At 33.8% G+C, this 20,568-nt stretch overlaps 1 protein-coding gene across 1 annotated transcript in view; it reads left to right on the top strand.

Annotated features, from left to right (window-relative positions):
• Gucy1a2 (guanylate cyclase 1, soluble, alpha 2) overlaps window positions 1-20,568 on the top strand; it is a 262,305-nt gene that overhangs the window by 165,526 nt on the left and 76,211 nt on the right. The window contains exon 6 of the mRNA XM_005378617.1: window positions 4,603-4,746. Within this exon, the coding sequence (XP_005378674.1) occupies window positions 4,603-4,746 (144 nt within the window). The remainder of the gene's footprint in view (window positions 1-4,602; window positions 4,747-20,568) is intronic.

The raw sequence follows: 20,568 nt of genomic DNA, 5'->3' as shown, positions 1-20,568 counted from the left end.
GAGAGAGAGAGAGAGAGAGAGAGAGAGAGAGAGAGAGAGAGACACAGAGAGAGACAGAGAGAGACAGAGAGAGACAGAGAGACAGAGACAGAGACAGAGAAAGAAGAAAGAAAGAAAGAAAGAAAGAAAGAACGAAAGAACAAAAGAAAGAAAGAAAGAAAAAGTTATAGATCTAGAAATAGGGCAATAAAACTGGAAAAAAGTGAAGGATGAGTCCTGAGATAGAAACTATCTAGTTATTTCTTGATTCTGAGCCTAGAAGGATGGGGAAATTATGTTTGGGAGTGAGATTCTGGTAGGATCTAAAACAAATTCTTTAAGTGATTTAAAACTAAAATAAAGGATATAGATGAGGTGAGTACATAGCTCTCTGAAATTTACTTTTGCTGCCTTTTTTCTGCATTAATATGAAGATTTGGATCCTAAAATGTTGAGAAAAGATATGCCAAAAGAGGTAAATGCTTTAACCTTTGATAGAAGCTTCTATGGTAACATATAGGGCAGCAATTGTACATAATATTTTTCTTAAGTCTGCTCTTATTCCAGATATGATATTACCCTTTCCAAACATTTGCATAAGCATTATCTTTTCCCCACTATATGCTTAGTTTAACCATCTTTATTCTTATGCATTGTCATGGGAGAACAGGCAGGAGCTGCTCAAAATAAATGAGATGCACTATTTTAGATGATGTCTCATATTTAAAACCATATAGGAAAAAAACACCGAGGTAATTATAAAGGACCTCAGAACATAGTCAACGTTTTAAAGAGTTTTTGCATAGTTTGTTTACAATATCAACTTTTTCACTCTGGTGTAGCCCAGGGAAATCATCTCAAGAGCAGTTGGAATTGATATAGAATATTTTATATTTTCCAGCTCTTTATGAAGCAAAGTCAGCCAATTATTTTGAAGGAGATCTACCAAAATGTTCACATATAATGTATTATTTCTGTTACACTTGCAGATAAACTGCCTCTGGTGAAGGGAGAAGCCCCATTACTAAGGTGGTAGTGTTTCTCCGAGATTTTTAGGTTAAGATGCTGAACGTATCTGGAAAGAAAGAAAAGCACCACACAAATACATTATTTACAAGTTTGAGATATTTGCATATTTGAAAATTTCTAAGTGATTACCTACTCACTCATGTTCTCATTGATTTTTTTTTGGTTGTTGTTTTTTCTCCGGTACCTGGAATCGAACTCACAACCTTGTGCTTGCCAGACAGGCGCTGTGCCACTGAGCTAAATCCGCAGCCCCGTGTTCTCATTAATGTTATTCACCAAACATTTCTGTCTCTCTCTGCTGTGCACAAGGTAGTTGGCATTTTTCTGTTCCATTTACATTACATATGGCCATTTGACTTTGGTGAGCAAATCCTGAGAGCAGCTACACGTATCACATTTAGAAGGAAGTGTTACAAGTTCCTGTACAATCTGTCTCCCATGACAACCACTTCCAGACGTGGATGTTCTGTGAGCCTCTCCTAGAGTGAGGAGAGGTGGCACATGGTTTCCTCTTCCATTTAGTTTCTGAACACTCATGAATATTTGCCATAAAGGAGAGGAAACCTTTTAGTTTTGGGACACTCAGATTGGGAAGTTACGTGTCTACTGCAACACAATTTAGCTTAGCCTGTCAAATCAACATCTCCTAGGCAATTTTTTTCTGTACATTGAGAATATATAAATAATTGTTGGAATTCTGCAACCTAATGTGTCATTGTTTTTTGACATCTTTTTTCTTGCATGGTTTCTTGGTCCTGATATTTCTGATAAGTAGATGCCTTCAAATCTTTGGAAACTAAATGCTCTAAAATGTTTACGTGATCATGTGTGGGTTTTTATGTGAATTTATTTTATGTACATTGCACATATACTGATTTTTGTGTTTCATCTATTCATTTATTTCATAACACATTTATCTGTTATGTCAGTTGCTAACATATTGAGTCATCTTTTTCGTGTTATTGCAGTCATCCTCCTAAGAAAAAGGTGAAACATATATCTAAATGTTATGAATTCTTGTGATGCAAATTCTAAAAAAATACCTATAGTGAATCTCAATGTTTTGTGCTGAAGAAGTAATTAAAATAATGTTCAAGATGATGATCGTGAAGAGGGAGATTATAAAAATTCTAAGAGGAGATCATGTTCCAGGAATTTATACGTTCAGAGGACTACAAAGCAATTCAGTTTGTGCAAATAATTCACTGCCCAGGAATTCTGATATCTGAAAATCAAAAGCTAATTTCAATATACCCAGCTAACAGGATTTTAGATTTTAAAACTGTGTAACAGTAGAAAAGAATGAGATAATTTGAAGATTAGCAATGGACACTGTGTTATTTGGGGAAAATGGTAAAGAGTAACATTGGACATTTATTATTTACATGGTGACTTCCTCAGTGAGAGTTCTTCTGGAGAACTACATTTTAGCTTTTGGAATGAAACCTCTGCCAGCTCACATTGCATTGTCTTTCTATTCTCACAGCGTAGATTAAGCATAATTTTATTTTCATTTTTCTGGCATCAGAATACAAGTCTTGAGGTGAAATTTTTTAGTATCTTGATAAGCCTGAATGCATTTAGTCATTTTATGCTTATTTCCTGATAATCAGGTGATGAGATGCTGATAATCAAGTTTGGTAGTTGTAGTCCCATGAGCTTTTTAAGTATTTTCATAATATTCGTAGGCTAGTGCTCAAAGAATTTAAGGCAGCTTTTTTAATCCTATGGTGTTGTGATGCATTTATATGAAATTTAATTACTGGTATAAAATCTGAATTGGTAGCATAAAATATCATTGAGTCTTTGGGGCACATTTTTTCTTTTAGAGATCTACATGGCACAAAGATCTCCATGGTACTCCTGAGGATAGTAAAAACAAGCAAATAATTAAAATGACTGGTACTGAAATCATGGTTAACATGATTAGTTAACTTATTTATTCATTTGTTAGATACTTACTAAATAGTTGAATGCTACACACTGTAAATACAAAGATGAAAAATATATGGCAATCCCTTAAAGTGCTCACAACTCAGATAGGAGTACTTATTATTTGTACATAGGTAAAAGTGATTATGGCTTATGGAAAATGCTTTGCAGAAAGATAAAAGAAATTCTGTTGAAATGAAATAGTGAGAAAGATCATTTCCTTTATTAAGGACTAATGAATGAACCATTTAAAGCTTCCCAGAAAATGTGATATTGGAATTGGGCATTTTAATACAATATTTATGACATCATTCTGATTAACAATACCACTAATTGAGGATTTCTCACCATGTCTAGAGTTGATCATTAGAACATTTCTCTCTGAAAGTAAGTTATGTCTAACTTTTATGCAATGTTCTATGCTTTGGAAATTTGGGGACTTCAATCTGGGGCACATATTTTAAATACTTAAGAACAACAAGAGTCATTCAGGATGGATGCTGACCCAGAATTAAAACAGGATCTGGGAAGGTCCATAAGACCTTTATTAACTCTTTAATAGTAGGATCATGGGTGGGTCCCTGCAGTTTAATTTATCATCTCTCAAATAGAACTAATACTAATTTCTTCTAGTTAGAATAGTCTTGAAGATAAAGTGAGACATACTGTAATATATACAAAATGCTTGACACAATTAATTTATTGAGCATAGATTTAAGAAATTCTATATTACATACTGTTATCTTCAGTGAAGATGCTCAGATTACCAGGTGTAAGAATGCAAAATTGATCAAACCATTAAAGAGAATAGAAAGCAATAGAAAGAGTTAGGAACAATACAGAGCTTTACTAAACAAGATCGTAGGAATTCAACAGTGGTTGTTATATTGCATATTGTCTTCAGATTAGCAGATATAAGCATGTAAAATTACTCAAGAAAAAGAATTAAGCATTAACTATTCCTTTCAATAAGCCATTAGACATCAGCATTATGATTATGCCAGTTATCCATGTATAGACACACACATATGCACACGTGCGTGCGTGCACACACACACACACACACATATTTCTGTCTTTGTTGTTACTTTTGTTACTACTTTCTATTCTCTTTAAAATAAAAAATAAAAAAATTTAAGTATCACAGTTATTAAAAGAATAGGTAGGAAGCAAACTTGGCAACAAATTATAGCAAATCCCAGATTGTGTGTGTGTGTGTGTGTGTGTGTGTATATGTATATGTGTGTGTGTGTGTGTGTAACAATTGGAAGGTAGAAAAATTCAGAAACGCATGCTTTCCAAAGAAGGACTATTGAGAGTTTGAAGAGGACTCGAGGGTAGCTCCTGCAAAGGTTGTAATTTGGAAATTATCTGGTAAATACTGACAGTTTTATTTTTGTGGGGGAATAATTATTTTATATTCCAGTTGTTCCTAATTTCAACGATCAGCTGTGGTTATGATGATCAGCCCTAGAGTGAGATGTCAGTATTTGATTGCAGCTGTTTGCAAACTCTGCTGTGATCACACTCCGTTGCCTAATTGCCTAATTTATTGATTTTTCCTGACATGTTTTTCAGCAACATTTGTGATTGCAGATAACTCACCATTGCTGTGCCGGCTCATGATCGTATGTTTACATTTGACCTGTCTGATTTCTGCAGGTGGAAACAATAGGTGACGCGTACTGCGTTGCAGCAGGACTGCACCGGAAAAGCCTCTGCCACGCCAAACCCATTGCTCTGATGGCCCTGAAGATGATGGAGCTGTCAGAAGAGGTACTGACCCCAGATGGGAGACCAATTCAGGTAACCCTGTCCACAGTCTGTGTGAGTGGTACATGCACCTTTGGCTAAAGGAGACCAGAAATTTTCTTCTGAATTCTTTTATTGTGATTTAGCAATCCAGACCAGTCAGATGCTGAAAGGGGAAAAAGAGTGACTAGTAATAACTCACAGATCCAGGAAATGAAAAATGAATACGGTACAAAACAGGACTAGGTATGTAGAAGGCATGTTACCATACAGAGAAGAAAGAACCAAAGGATTAGGCCAAGGAGACTTTACTGTTAAGGACTAAGTCACTAAATTCAAGCATTGATGATGGTGAGAATAAGAGTCTGAGCGGTAATCCAAGAAGTAAACATGCCAGGAGCGGTGGTGCATACTTGTAATCCCGGCATTCAGGAGGACGAAGCAAGAGGTTCTCACAAGTTTTAGGTCAGTCTCAGCTACATAGTGAGTTCAAGGTCAGCCTGAATTACAAAGTGAGACTCTGTCTCAAAAAAAGAAAAAGAAAAGAAAGAAATAAGGGAAATAGGAAAAAGCCTTAAAATAAATAAGAAGCAAGCAAAAGAAGGATCTGGATAGCCACCTGTAGGTAAGAGTACAAATATTCTATATGAAACCTCAGAACTCAAAGTTTTTTGGAATTTTTTTAAGTGGGGAAGCTCCATATTGGCTGGAGCCCAATAACTGAGGAAACTGTAGAAACTGTGAAAAATCTAGCCTTCGGTATGTTGTACATTTTTTGGTACTAATGGCTTTCTGCAATCTCAGTTCTACCTTGGGAGTAGCTGAGGTCGTCTACCTGCCTGTGTTTCGGTCAGACTCCCACGACACATACCACGAGCCATCATTACTGCTGACAGCGTGGAAACCAGAAATCTTTTATGCAGACAAGTCAAGGCAGCCCTTTTAGCACAGCTTGCAAACTACAGGTTTAGAAGCAAATGCAGGGGGAACAAGGCTCAAAATACGTGTGAATTCTAGTTCTGGTGTTGTGGCAAGTTAGATACCCTGAGCGATGCTTTTAATTTCAATTATTAAAATGCTGTCTAAAATTTTATAAAAGTACTTTTTAAAAGACTATTAAGCACATAACTGAATTCAGAGGAAAAGGTGAGATGTTCTAATTGCATTGTGTATAGATTTAAAAATTGAATTGGTGAATTTAACTTCAGTGCTCTGTGATTAGCAATATAGTAGGAAAATGTGAAAATTCTGCTCCTGGAAGTCATCAGTTTTCATTGTATCTTTAATGAATGTTCTCAGCTAATGTGCTCTGTAAAGTGAGTGGCAAATATTAAAAACAACAACGACAAAAAAACTCTCAAAACAACAACAAAAAGAAAACATGCAAAGAATAAAGTACTACAGTTCAGAATCAGTAGAAAACCATACATGAAGAAAAATAGATCTGTAATGTTTTCAGATATCAAAATTATCGGAAGCGGATTTAAGTTGATAATATTTAATACAATTAAAGAAAGAAAAGAGAAGCTGGGAAGCATGAGGAAGGACAAAGTAAATATGAAAACCAACCAGAGACCCTCTAAGCCATCATATACTTTAAAAAAAAGAAGTGAGAGCTCAGTAGATGAGTCCAAAAGCCTTTTAGACACAGATGAAGCAGGAATTCATACACTGAAAGTTAGAACTGAAGAATTAGCAATGATTGAGCTGGAGAATGGAAAATAGGGACATGTGAGCATGAGAATGTAAAACATAAACCAGGGCATGTAGGATTGAGGAGAGAGTGGGAATAGGTGATGTATGTTCAGCTGGAGTTCCAAACACAAATGTAGAGAGAATGCAAAAAAAGGGAATTTTTTTCCTGAAACTAGTAAGACATCAGTTGTCAGACACAGTACTGTTAAGGAGTTCTACAAAAGATATCATTATAAGCACATCTTAATGAGACTATTGTATGTTAGAGAAAAGGAACATTTGATAAATTGCTAAAATAATGTCAATCATCGGAGAAAGGGTGAATACGCAATAAATTGGGTGTTTTTGAAGGGGTAACTGCCCATCCATGTGAAAACAATTGAAGTTCGTTCTCCGCTGTGTGAATAATCTATATATAAATCAGTTCCAGGTGAGTTAAGTGAGAAAAGACCATAGTATGAAATTATAAATATATAATTAATTAATTTTTACTTAAAGTAGGGAAGGATATTTTTGGGAGCTGGTCAAATCAAACATTGCACAGATCATAAAAGAAATAGGTGTAAATTTTATTACATTAATTTTTTTCTGTTTATCAAATTACCCCTAAAGGGAGTAAAAGACAACTAGAAATTAGTAGAAGATTTTTTGCATATAACCAATAAAAGCATCTTCGGTTCACCTCATCAGTACCTGGACTAATATAAATTAATATGACTGACATAGCACTCCTGAGTTTTAGTTTGACACACCTTTCAAAGTCTGACAGTGTAACTGTCACGAGGACCTGGAGCACCAGTTTGTCTCACTCCCAGGTGGTGGTAGTATGCATGACACAATTCACTTGGCAGTTGGAAAGTGTAACTTGTGCATATCCTACAACCTAACAGTTCCTCTCTGAGTTGTTTGCTCCAGCAAAGTACTTGTGCACATGTAACAGAAGCCACATATATTATTCACAGCAGTAATTTTCATGATAGCTTCAAATTGGAGATAAATATCTACCAACAGTCAATAGACACACCATGATATATTTATACCATGTTATATGATTCACCTGGGAAAATGAAAGCCATGAGATACTGACATTGCTATGGATGAATGTAAAAAATATTGAACCAGCGTTGAAGAATTTTGTAGTATTATTCTATTTAAGTAAGGTTCAAAATTGGCAAAATTGAAAAAATAATGCTACTTAGACATAACTTTCATTGATAGAAAAAGTGTAAAGGAAAGAAAGGGAGTGATTAATAGAAAATGCAAGGTAATACTTTTCTCCAAGGGGCTGAAAGAGACCATGGGAAGAGAATATGTAGGACAAGTGAACCTAGAGCACAATTGTTCTTTTTATTGCTGTTCTTTAATGTGAACACACATGTTTATATTTGACCGTTTACAAAAGTCAAAAGAGAGTTTTCTGATCATTCTTACCAGGGGTAGAAATAGGAAGGTATGAACAATTCCCTCAGGGAATGATTATTGTTATTCAAATATATGAATGCCATTTTGACCACTGTCAGGAAAACATGCTGAAGGAATACTGCCTCAAATCTGCTGCACACTGCAAACAAATGTACATTTTCTACACAGACTTTATATCAGTTCTTAAATTTTCAAGTTTATCAGCTGATCAGTCTTATTGTTTGGGACTGCTTTTCTATGTTGACTTTTCTTTGGTAGGGTATATCATATTTGAAATTGGTTTCAGCATTGTCAAAGCAAACTTAAATTTCCAGAGATCAAAACCGGGGATTTGTATTTTACCGTGTGCTCATCAATATTTTCATTTGTGGGAGATAACATTCTCTCTGTCTTATGAATCAGAGAGTTTTATTAAATCAGAAGAGGAAATGTCCATAAAGATTTAATAAGAGTGCAAAAGGAGAATTAAAAATAATGAAGTCACCATCATAATTTTAGCTTCATTACTAATTTATAGTATTTGCATGGTTTGGGATTCTTTTTTTGGCATGTTAATTTGATTTTGAAATGCCTTCTCGTATGGTGCCATGGGAACATTTCTAAACTTGTTGAGAGAATCTTTCCTTTGAAATGCTTGGTGTTGCAGTAGGAATCATGTATGATCAGTTGAATGTTTACTTTAAATTATATACATTTCATGCTACTCAAAATATAAACTTCAGTTGTAATAATTGCTCAAAAGAAAGCTTTCTAAAGCTGTCAGAATTTAAAATAATTTTTCTTCTCAAAACATGAAAGATTTTTTTATCTTAGTCTAGTAGTACATATGTATAGTACATAATATTTACATTCCTTGTGGGAAGCTGATCCTTGTACAGAACACATCTCTATTTCTATGTGGTTTTATGATTCTATGGGTCATCCTGTAATGATGGCAAGTTGGAACCAGAATAATGAATCATAATTGCTTGGAAGTGATTTATAATGTCTCTGACTCATTAATTTTAGGACTGCCTGAAGTTATATTTTATTTTTAAATTTAAAAATTTTATTATTATATGTTTATGCTATATAATAATTACATTAATCTGGTTTACTTTAAAATAATCAGGGAAGGTAGCATTTTGCTTATTTGATATATACATATTTAAGCTAGTTATTGTTCAGTAAATAATGAAATTCAGAGGCTAGTCCTAGAAAATATAAAGAATGCATCAGTGTGATCTATACAATCAATTATGAGATTTTTTAGCCCACGGTTGCTTTCATTGGGACTGCTTTTTAAAAAAAGTGATTTGATCTTTTTCATGCTTGATAAATATGATGCATGCTCTGGCAAGAAATATAGAAATGCAGCATTATGGCCATTGTTTTTTATTCCTCCCTAGATAGAATCTGATTTTTTTGTATTTAAAATGTGGACAGTTGAATAGCAAAGTCATTTTTTATTCTCTTCTTCATTTGTGCTAACTCATCTTTCATTTTGTGAACCTAGTCTCACACACGTTTAGTTTTTAGTGCTGAATAGTTTACCTACTCTGAGTAAAACAACAAATATTTGTTATTGCTTGCACTGACTTCTTTAAAAAATATGTTGATAAGAAAGGGCAAATTGGTTTGTGGATTGACTAGAAAATGTGATTAAGGACATGTTAGAAGAACAGGGAACAACTGTAGAATTTAAGAGTTTTGAACCATATTGAACATGGCTAATTGTCTGAGTTTTAATTCTGGATAACAGTTTTAAAAAATATTTTTATTTATTCTAATCTCAAAGGCACAGAAATTCAAATCTTCATTAGTTCAGAGCAGCACATTTTGTATAATAAGGCAATTATAGAGCTATGGTGAAATAGAATTAAAAAACAATGTGTAATCATGTTGTAATACTAATGTGTTTAGCAATCTCAATTGCAAATCAAGGAAATGTTTCTGTCTAGTCCAACAGCAAAAATATTAATGTACAGTTTACATGTATCGTGATACTCTAAATTATAGCTCCTAAACTTCAACTTCTCCTAATGAGTTTACAAGGTTTTTAAAGAGTATGAAATAATTCTTTTCCATTTAATTTTTAGATGGTTGTTGCACTTGCGAAACCAATCTGATGTACTTTTCATCACTGTATGTATACTTATTTGAAATGCTCCACTTCTAAAGCTTGTTCCTAAGTAGAAAAACCCAAGGGGACAGAAAGAACCCCATAGGCGTTATAGGAACTCTATAAGGGTACTGAGCCCAGTTATTTTTATCCTCATGCTTATCCATTAGACACATTTGAACATACTTTTAATCTCCTAGATATTGCATATATACTTATGCTTCGTAAGTCACCTTTGTATTATAGCAATAATATACAAAAATGTCATATTGGTGAAATTTATGGCTAAATATATTTTCTAATTGGTCTTTTCTGTATAGAAATTGCCACTAAATATATGTATTTTTTAACAAGAATATATTTAAAGTTTGTGTTCACAGTTTACCAGTAGGTACTGGTAAACTTCTCTTTGGTACTGTCATTTGCTTCCTTTTAATTCTCAGGGCTTCTTCTATATGTCATTTTCAGTTCTGTCTTTTAACTCGTATTTTTTTCAGCCGGTTGTAAAAATCGTTTATTAAATTAATCCACTTTTCGATATGAATTCTAAACAGTTTCCAATGTTTTGCACTTCCCTTTTTCATATCGTTTTTATTTCCTAGACTATATCATCCGTGATGGCTTTAAACTTGCTTGGGAAGCCCGTGATCTAGAGCCCTTGTGGTCTGTTACAGCATCTGTTCTTTCATTTCCTTTTTGTTCATGCTACTTGTCTCTTGTGTGTCCAATAACTATTTTTTTTTAAAAAATTCAACCACGTTTGTTATATTGCATATTGTTGTCTTCAGAGTAGTTATTCAGATTACCAGAAATAAGCATGTGAAATTGGTCAAAGAAAAAAATTAAGCATTAACTCCAATAAGTATTTTTTATTTGAATGTCAGAGTGCATAGAAAATATTACAGAAATAATAGACTGATTTGATTCCTGCAGAGAAGTTGTGTGTGTGCTTCTAAAAGAGGCCAAGAGTTGTAAGGATTAAGGAGTAGATGACTAAAAGCTGAATTTGCAGCTGCGTGGACTAATCTATTTCTGAAGCACCCTATGTGTTTGGGATCATTCTTCTATGCAGTATTCCCTGTCAGGGCGTTATCTCAAGTAAGGAGGTTTCACTAAGACTCCCTTCACTCTGCATCTCTTGGACTCCAACTTTTGTCATCCTCCTTCCGCTATCAAAAACGCTGCTTTTCCTGTTCACTTCTCATGGAATTGGAAGATGTCCATAGGGAAATGCACTCTCACATTTCATGCTTATCTCCTCCTAGGTTCGTCTTCTCTTCTAGTTTGGTACAATAAATTTTCATTTTTTTAGCTGGTCTGCAGAGGATTATTTAAATTCCATAATCTGCTATTACTAGACATGGAAGTTTAAAATGGTGTGTAGTTTTTGGAAACGCTTTAGTAATAATGATTCACCCTTGCAAATCTACATTTCTGCCTTATTTCAGTTGAAGTCAGATAAAATTATCTTTAAATAGAAAGGACAAAAACATCTATTTGTGCATAAGCTAGCTACTGCAGACAAAAAATAACATCTATTGAAACACATAACAGCATGAAACGTATTGTTCTAAATGTGCCTGTGTAATATTGCCATTTTTTTTACATTTTATAATAAAAAAATGAATTTCAAAAATAGTTTACCGGAGCTCCTAATCACTGCATTCTGTATATATTAAGTAAAAGCATGTTAAAAGTCATATTGTCAAATTTTCCTACCATCTTCAGTATTTTATTATCTATTAAGTTAGTCTTTTATGGACTTAGTTTTTAAGAAATTAAAATTTATGGTAGGTATTCTGTTTAAGGAAATAGAAGTAAGCAATCTACTTTTAGAGTTATCCCGTCCAAAATGATTTATTTTTAAACTAGGAAGAGAGATTCGGTTTTGTGAGGGGAGGTAGAGGAAGTGGATGTTATTCTATCATTATTTTGAAAATCACAGTTTCCGGACAGGCTGGATGGAAGCATCTATAAATTATCTCATTGTTTATTATTTGTTGTGGATTCCAGTGCAGAAGCTACATCTTTTGTAGTGTTACATTTATATTATTTCATGGAGTACTCCTTGAATATAAGGATTGTATCATATTCTCTGGTCAGTTGTTTTTTTGGCACCAAACAAAATACTTGTTTTAATTCTAGAATCCTTCATGTGATTTGATCTTGTGGTCCTGAGCTTCAATAGAACATTATTAATGCCAGGCATCCCTTCTCTGAGATGTCAGCATAGTGCTTTAACACACGATATTGCATCTATAAGGTCTATGCAAATGTGGTAGAATTCCACTGTATTTTATTTTAGCTTTTATCGGTAAGCATGAATGATTCCAAACCTTTACACTTACACACTTTTAAAGATATTTCTAGTCTGTGGAAAACAGTTTATTAAGCACACATTTCTGAAAATATTGGTCTTGGTGAAGAGTTTCATTGTGACATTTGTTAAACAGATTTTTCCAAATAGTCCTTTTGTGAAGGTATTTACACATTTATGCCACATGAAAAGATGTATGTTAGTGGAAGGAGAAGAAAGTGATGGGAAGGAAACGTTTGCTAAATTGATTTACATGAAACTGCATGTAAAGTGCAAAATTGCTTAGTTTTATGTGGTACAGCAGTTCTTTTGACGTTCATATTTTCAGAAGAGAAATGCATTCTTATGTGGGACATGTTTTAAATATTTTATAAGATTACTCCATTACACGTTATCACAATAAGGGTAAATATTCCTTAAGAAGTTATAATTTATTCTAGCCTGTCCCCGGCGTCTCTCCCAGGAGCACTGGTACAATGTCCTACAGGGAGGCTAAAACTATATAAATAAAGGAATTCACTGTTACTTGCTTTTCTCATGCTGTGTTTCTTCATACTTCATATAAAGACTCTGAGTGGTTAGGCAGCTCATGTTCGTATTTATCTGAGGTTACATAAAGAATTTTAATGTCCACTTGCCAATTCTTTTTCCTAAAAAGACAGTAAAATGTGCTTTCACCAACTCATTTTGAAAGGTTAGCCCATTATCTTTAGAATATGGTCTCTTTCTTTGGCATGATTAAACAAGAGATTATTTTTACTGCCAGCTTAACCTAGTCTGTTTTATAAGCTATTATGCAATATGCCAACATTAGCAACTTGAATCTTACAATACAAAAATAGCAAGATACAGTAATATGAAAGACAGAAATGTGCTATTTGCATGCTAACCACACAGTTGACTTAGAAAATTTTGTATTTAATATTTTATCTTGAAATCGCATAGCTAGTCCCAGATGAGAGTTTCAAATTTTAAAGGAACTTTATCAGTTTTCTAAAAATACAAAAAAACTCCCTGAAAACTAGCACATAGAATATGATCAAAATTATGTGTAAAGCCTAGCAACATTTTACACTTGGTTATGCATCTTTATTTCTGTGAGAATATACAAAAGCATAGAAACCGAAGGCACAGATTTGAAAAATAGATCTTTTAAAAATTGAATGGTCGTCAGTCAAGTCAGTGATGTTATGATGTACAGTTTACCAAGTGTGCATGCATCCTCAATATGGGGGAAAGATTTGGTTATGCAAGACATACCAGGAAGCATCTTTTACTGTCATTAATTCACTTTGATTTTTTTATGTTCCTGTTACTGCCATTGAAATTTTGAGTCACTGAAAGGCAGCTCTTTTAACCACCTGACTTGCAAATCTGGTACTAATAATTCTGTTGTCACAAGTGCTTTTAAAACTCTGTTAAGCTTTGTGTTGATGTCATGTCAGGCATGTGGTAATTGTCTGGGTCACCACTAAAATATCCCTTATTTGGAATGTGGTTTCCTAGCAACTCTTGCTTTTTCCTAATGGCTGAATCAATTTCTGCATATTTGTAATGCTTTCTACTGCATTAGAAATTGTCACTTGGTGTGCAAACGTTACAAGATCAAATTTACATGTAGATTCAATTCTAAGAAATTATTTTGTTTTATTGGTTGCCTTTAATATGTTTGTTCAAAGGTTAAACCAACCATAAAAACTGAATTTAGTATAACCTCATTAATTCAGGCTTATGTGAGGGAACAATGGTAATTTTGACAACAAATTTTGATAACAATGTCTGAAATGCATGCAGATTGTTTCTAGTGGGAGGCCTGTTGAAGTTGAAGAAGCAAAGTAGTTTTGATGGTCAAATGACTATGTAATCAGAGCGTCCATGGGACCCATCTCTGAAGTGTACACAGGGCATCCCTGATGCAGGGGTGCTTATTTTGGAGGCAACTTTCTGTTTTAACTCAAATAAAATCTATTTCTTCAGAAGTCTGGTTAGGACCTTGCTGGGAATGACCTTTACTCCCTTGTTCAACAGCTGTTTTTGAATGCTCCCTATTTTCTAAACAATTGCTTGGGCATTAGGGAAGCAGGGCCAAGCAAACCAGGATTGATGTTTCTGGCCTCTTCGAGAATTACAGTTATGGGATCTACAAGTATAAATGACTGACTTGATTAAGAAGTACAATTAAACATGATTTTTTGCCATACTATGTCCATCTTCATATTGAAAGATTTTTGTTAGACTTAAAAATCTTTGGCGAAGATGAAGTTTTTCATAGTGTAAATATTCAAGATACTATTGTTCACATTCAGCTTTGCATTATTTTGGTGTCTTTGTAGATTTCATGTTTCTGAAAGAGCGAAATGGAAAGGCACTGAAAAACCAACTACTGAATGTTTAGTATCATTTAATTGGCTTAACCCTTTAAGGGACAAGTTTTTGTACGCAGTTTTATATACCTTGAAGATCAAGAAAATAACATATCACAAGACTGAAGAGTATATATAAGATCATGAAAAAGAATACATTTTATACATCTTCTCTATGTCACTTATGCCAAGTGTTCTATATATGCTAGGTGCTTTATGCCCCACCCAAATTCTTCAAGGTCAGTTTCATTAAAACTTATTTTACATGTAAAGAATTTGAGATTTAAAATTTACATAATTTGACCAAGATTATGTAGTCAGTTGAAGAGCTAAGTTTGAATCTAGTTATATCTGCTTGAAATTTTTCAAAAAACCGATATTTTCATTATCTCAAACTTGCCAAATCATCACCAGAATGCCCAAGATAGAATTTTTTTATCTGAAACCTTAATGAGTTACTTCTAAACCAGTTCTTACTATGTGCCAGTTATTATGCTAACCTAGATTGTGTGTGCTCTTTCTTTCTTATACCTATCATATATGTTAACATGTTTATATGTGTGTGTGCTTATAATATTTTATAATAGTGAAATCTATATGTATAGACATGTCATAATATGTCACACAATGATCATGGATCATCAATGAGATGGTATTATTTTTGTTATAACAGAGAAAATCAGGGAGGAACTTGAAGTGAGTTCTCAAATGACAGAAAATTCAAACTTGGAATTCAACTCTGTTTTTTCAAAGTCCATGCTCATAACTATTACCCTATACTACCTTCTACAATATAATTAGAACATGTGATTTCCAATTTTATGACTAAAGTAATAACTTCTATCCTTCTCAAAAAAGTATTGCTCTTCCCTGTTACTTAAGAAAGGAATGCTAATAGGTAATAGCGCAGTGTCTTGTAGGCTTTCTACTTCAAGGCAAACTATTGAATATCACTGCACATGGAGGTGTTGAAATAATGAGGATAATTATGTCTGTATTTAATATAAGGAGTCAAAAATTGATACTTCCATAGAATTTGAAAATCTCTAAAGAGATTGGGGATTGAGCTGGGAAAATATTGTAATATAAGCTTTTGTGATATTTTTACATTTTTAAAATTTCTTTTAAAAATAAAAGACAGAAAACATATTAACAAACACACATCCATTTACAAAATAGCATAAGAACAATACAAGCAATACAGAGTTACAGCAAAGTGGTAGGAAATTAACAATGGTTGTTGTACTCCGTACTGATATCTTCAAAGTGGTTTCTCAGGAAAACAAATAGAGACATGTAAGATTGATCAAATAAGTAATCATTAACTGTTCCTTTCAGTAAAGTGATAGAAGTCAGTAGTACAACTATTTTAGCTGTCCTGTATGTACATACATATGTAATTCCCCTTCATTCTTTTCTCTTTTCCCTCACCCCAGTTGATCTTTACTTTTGAGCATTTTCTTTTCATTTCACAATGTCTATCCTACCTGGTAATTTTTATTCACTCTTTCAGATTCTCCCACTAGTGAGACAATACCTTGCTTACATATGGAGGTCTGGTTTATTTCACTTATGAGTATGGTCTCTAGTTGTGACCATTTACCTGTAAAAGCCTCCAGTTTATCTTTCTTTATAGCTGAGTAATATTCCATTATATAAAAGTACCACAATTTTCTTATCCAGTCCTCAGTGGGTGGACATTTGCATTGCTTCCACATGTTAGCAATTACAAATTGTGCTGCTATAAACATGGGTGCACATATATCACTGAGATATGATATTTTCAGATCTTCTGGGAAAATACCCAGCAGGGGGATATCTGGGTTGAATGGGACCTCTAGACCTAGTTTGCTGAGGAATCTCCAAACTGCTTTCCACAGTGGTTTCACCAGTCTGCATTCCCACCAGCAGTGGAGAAGGGTTCCTATTTCTCTACAGCCTCACTAGCATTTGTTATTGGTTGATTTCTTAATACTAGTCATTCTTACTGGGGTGAGATGAAATCTCAATATTGTTTTAATTTGCATTTCTTGAATAATTAATGATGTTGCGCATTTTCTCATGTATTTATTTGCCATTTGTATTTCTTTATCTGGGAAGTGTGTGTTCATCTCAGTGCCCATTTTTGGATTAGGTCTTTCAATTTGGGGGGGCTGAGTTTTTTACTACTTTATATGTTCTAGATAGAAGACATTTGTCCAAGGGACAGTCAGCTAAATTTTTTTTCCCAATTTGTGAGTATTCTTTTTACTCTGCTGGTGATTTCTGTGGATGTGCAGAAACTTTTCAGTAGGATGAGATCCCAATTGTTGATTCTTTTAAGTGTTTCACGTGCAATTTGGTTTTTGTTCATGAACTCTCTGCCTTCCCTGTCTTCAAGGTTTTTACCTACTTTCTCTTCCAATAGATTTAGTGTTTCTGTTTTAATATTGAGATCTGTGATCCATTTTGACTTTAGTTTGGTGCATAGTGATAGACTTGGGTCTATTTTCAGTCTTTGGCAGGTGGCAAGCCAATTTTTCCAGCCCCATTTATTAAAGAGGCTATCGTTCTTCCAGTGAGTTTGTTTGGCCCCTTTTTTAAAGATTAGGTGGCTGAGTGTGTTTGTGGTTGTGTCTGTTTCTTCCAATCTGTTCCATTGTTCCTCTGGTCTGTTTTGTAGCCAGTACCAGGTTGATTTTATTACAGTAGCTTTGCAGTATAATTTCAGGTCAGGGATTGTGATATTAGCTTTTTATAAAAGATAGAAGAGTACATTTTCTGTGTGGCAATATAATAATACAAACTCAGAAAAGTAGATCTATAAATCCATAAGAGAGAATCCCAAATCTTTTGTACATATTCTCTAAATGGGATCAGTTGATCTTTTCAGGATATTAAGTTATCCATGGTTACTTTTGTATTTATAATAACCAAAAGCACTGAAAGTATAAATTACAATCAAATGATTGGTAAGTCAGCCAGCAAGCATTTATTAAATTTCTCTCATGTACAAAACTGCATAATTGAGTTGCAGAACAAACGGTACATGTGTCAAATACTAATTAGTTCTTTTCTTTCCTCTCTCTCTCTCCCTCTTTTTTTTTTTTTTTTTTTGGCTTTTGAGTTAAAACTCTGCCTGCACAATACCAAAAACATCTGGTCACTTAAACCCATTCAGTCAGAAACTGAATTAACCCCAGATCTTCAGACTCTTAAGATTCCATTCAACTTGTTTGCTTTAAGTAGTTTATCTGAAAGCTATGCCAAGTATGCAATGATCCATGCTGTTATTTCCATAGTGTGTGGCGTCTTACCTATGAGAAGAGGTAAGAAAGAAAGAAAACACGAGTCTGTTTCTCCCACCTCAATCAAATGCTTACACACACCGATGTGCGTTCTCTGCCCTCTCAGTTGTGTTTGCTTTCCTACCTGAGTTTCTTTCCCTCATCTCTAGATGCCCCCAATTCTTGGGCACTCTCAGGCTTTCTTTGCTTCCTCACTTTCATAAAAGTGGCTGTCCTTCTGTGGACTGACTAAGCAATCTATATTGTTGTGAACTATAAACATAAAACTATTTATATTGGTTAATTTAGGAAAAAATTTTTTTCTTTCATTTTTAACCTTATAGTTTTATACTTGTGTATATTTTCCAAATACGTATATGAATTACTTTAAATTCTGCATTTATTTTTAATATCAATAGAAATTATATCAGTGCTGCCATCACTTTTTATTTCCTTCTTTATAGGTTTCTACAATTAAGATAACTCATAAAAATAATTTTAAATGAAATAATACAAGCTACCTTCTATATAGGCAATTAATTTGGTATAATTAGGAGGTAATGCCTGAGACTATACAGGATAAAAATCCCTATTAGCAAAAAGTGGGCAGGATTGTCAAATCTTTTTGACAAAATCATTCTGTGAAACATTTGACCAGGAAAATTAGTTGGTAGAAATATTGGTCATAAAAGAAAACTATAAGAGTAGAAATAATATGATTAAACTACGAATTAATGTGTAATAAATCATCACTGTAAAATTTAAATGGAAGCCTTGAATGGTGGTGCACACCTGTAATCCCCACACTGTGGGAGGCTGAGGCAAGGGGATGGCAAGTTTGAGCCTAGTCTGGGGAACTTAGCAACATAAGGAGATCTATGTCTCACAGTAAATGGGGCAGGGTTTTCTGCTCAGTGTGAAGACCCTGGGTTTAATCCCCAGCATATTTGTACCATAACTGGAGATGTAAAATATCAGAATCAGTGTAAGTGTATTACACAGAAAGTTCATCCATAAATTAAATTAATTGAATGGCATTTAGCCTAGGAAATAATTTCCTCTGAATTACTCTTGAACATTGTTACCTGCTGCATTTAATCATTGTACTCCTTTGATAGAGTCCAAATGTCTCAAGCTGTAACTGTTGTATTATTAGCCAAAGGACTTACTTGATTAATTAACAAGAGACATACTTTTCTAGTCATACTTTTCTGCTCAATAAATTTAATTAAATTTACAAAATAATAGGTGAAAGTGAATTTCATTTCATTGTTATGATATTGATGACATATCTTTATGTTTCTGTCTCTTTCTTGAATTCTTTCATATATTTCAAGCCAATATTCTTTTATATTTGAAACTGTTTACCATATTACTTACTTGCTGTGCCAGTAAATACAATGACCTATGACGTCTATCTAAATTTATAGTACTTTTGATTCCTTTTCTTTGATTTTCTCATGTTCTTCTATTTCCAAACTTACACGTTAAGTATCATAATCTTTGAAAAAATGTTAAATTCATCCTGTACTCATGTTCCACTTTTAGCACTCAAAACAAAATAAGTAAACCTTGGGGGGATATAGCTCAGTGGCACAAGTGCTTGCCTGGCAAGTGCAAGGTCCTGAGATAGATTCCTGGTACCAAAAAAAGATAAATAAACCTGCTACCAAAGGCATGATGAAGTAAAGACTGTATATTGTGAAGTTATGATACAATGTGATGTTTACAATGTATAAGTGGAACATCTTATATGGTTTTAAAATGACTTTACTATTTAACTGTTATAACGATCTATAACCAAACAGTATTATTTATAATTTTTGTTTTCTTTGTAACTCACTTGTGAAAAATGTCATTATTATGGTTAAAAAGGCATGCCTGAGAAAGCAAGATTTGTGCCTTACTTTTAGAATGTATAGCCTGTTGGAAGTCTACAAATCATATATCAGCCTTAAACAATCATGTCAAACTTCTCTTCTCTTTTAAGGTTGGTGCTTCAAGGACAGCTTATGCCTTTAACAATTTGCTGCAAAATGACTAATCTCTATTTTAAGTTGGCTATTAGTGTGTTCAAGAAGATTGATATTTTGATCCAAAAACTTACATTAGACAAATGTATCCATCCATTACTATGACAGTGTTTGGATTGTCAATGCATGCCGTATTCTGCGGCCAAATGTATTCACCTGAAAACGCCAGATGTTTTCTGAATTTTTTGCCTCTGTACAAAAAAGCAATGTTATTATGATTATACATTCTGCCTTTTTTGCTTTACTGAACCAGGCCACAATACCTTTCCTTCTTTTCTTATAGACTAATTTAGCCTGCACTGGATTAGTGTAGCCAGAGATAATTTACAGAAAGATAATTACATAGTAGCTTGGGAAATTCAGTTATGAATAGTAATTCATAATTGTAAGATTTTTTTAAAAGTTAAAAATTTGGAGGATAACTCCCTCATTACATAGGCAATAAAGCTGATATTTACAAAGCACTTATTTTAATTAGATAGCAATAGGACCTGATGATTTGAAATGTACCAAGGGAGCTAATGAAGATGATCAGGCCAGTCAGAAGAGGGAGAAATAATTTTGTGGGTTCTCTTCTCTTTTCTCTTCTCTTCTCTTCTCTTCTCTTCTCTTCTCTTCTCTTCTCTTCTCTTCTCTTCTCTTCTCTTCTCTTCTTCTCCTCTCCTCTCCTCTCCTCTCC

The sequence above is a fragment of the Chinchilla lanigera genome, unplaced genomic scaffold (genome assembly GCF_000276665.1).
Source record: "Chinchilla lanigera isolate Chin_1 unplaced genomic scaffold, ChiLan1.0 scaffold00011, whole genome shotgun sequence".
Lineage (NCBI taxonomy): Eukaryota > Metazoa > Chordata > Mammalia > Rodentia > Chinchillidae > Chinchilla > Chinchilla lanigera.
This window is presented reverse-complemented; position numbering and strand designations above follow the sequence as displayed.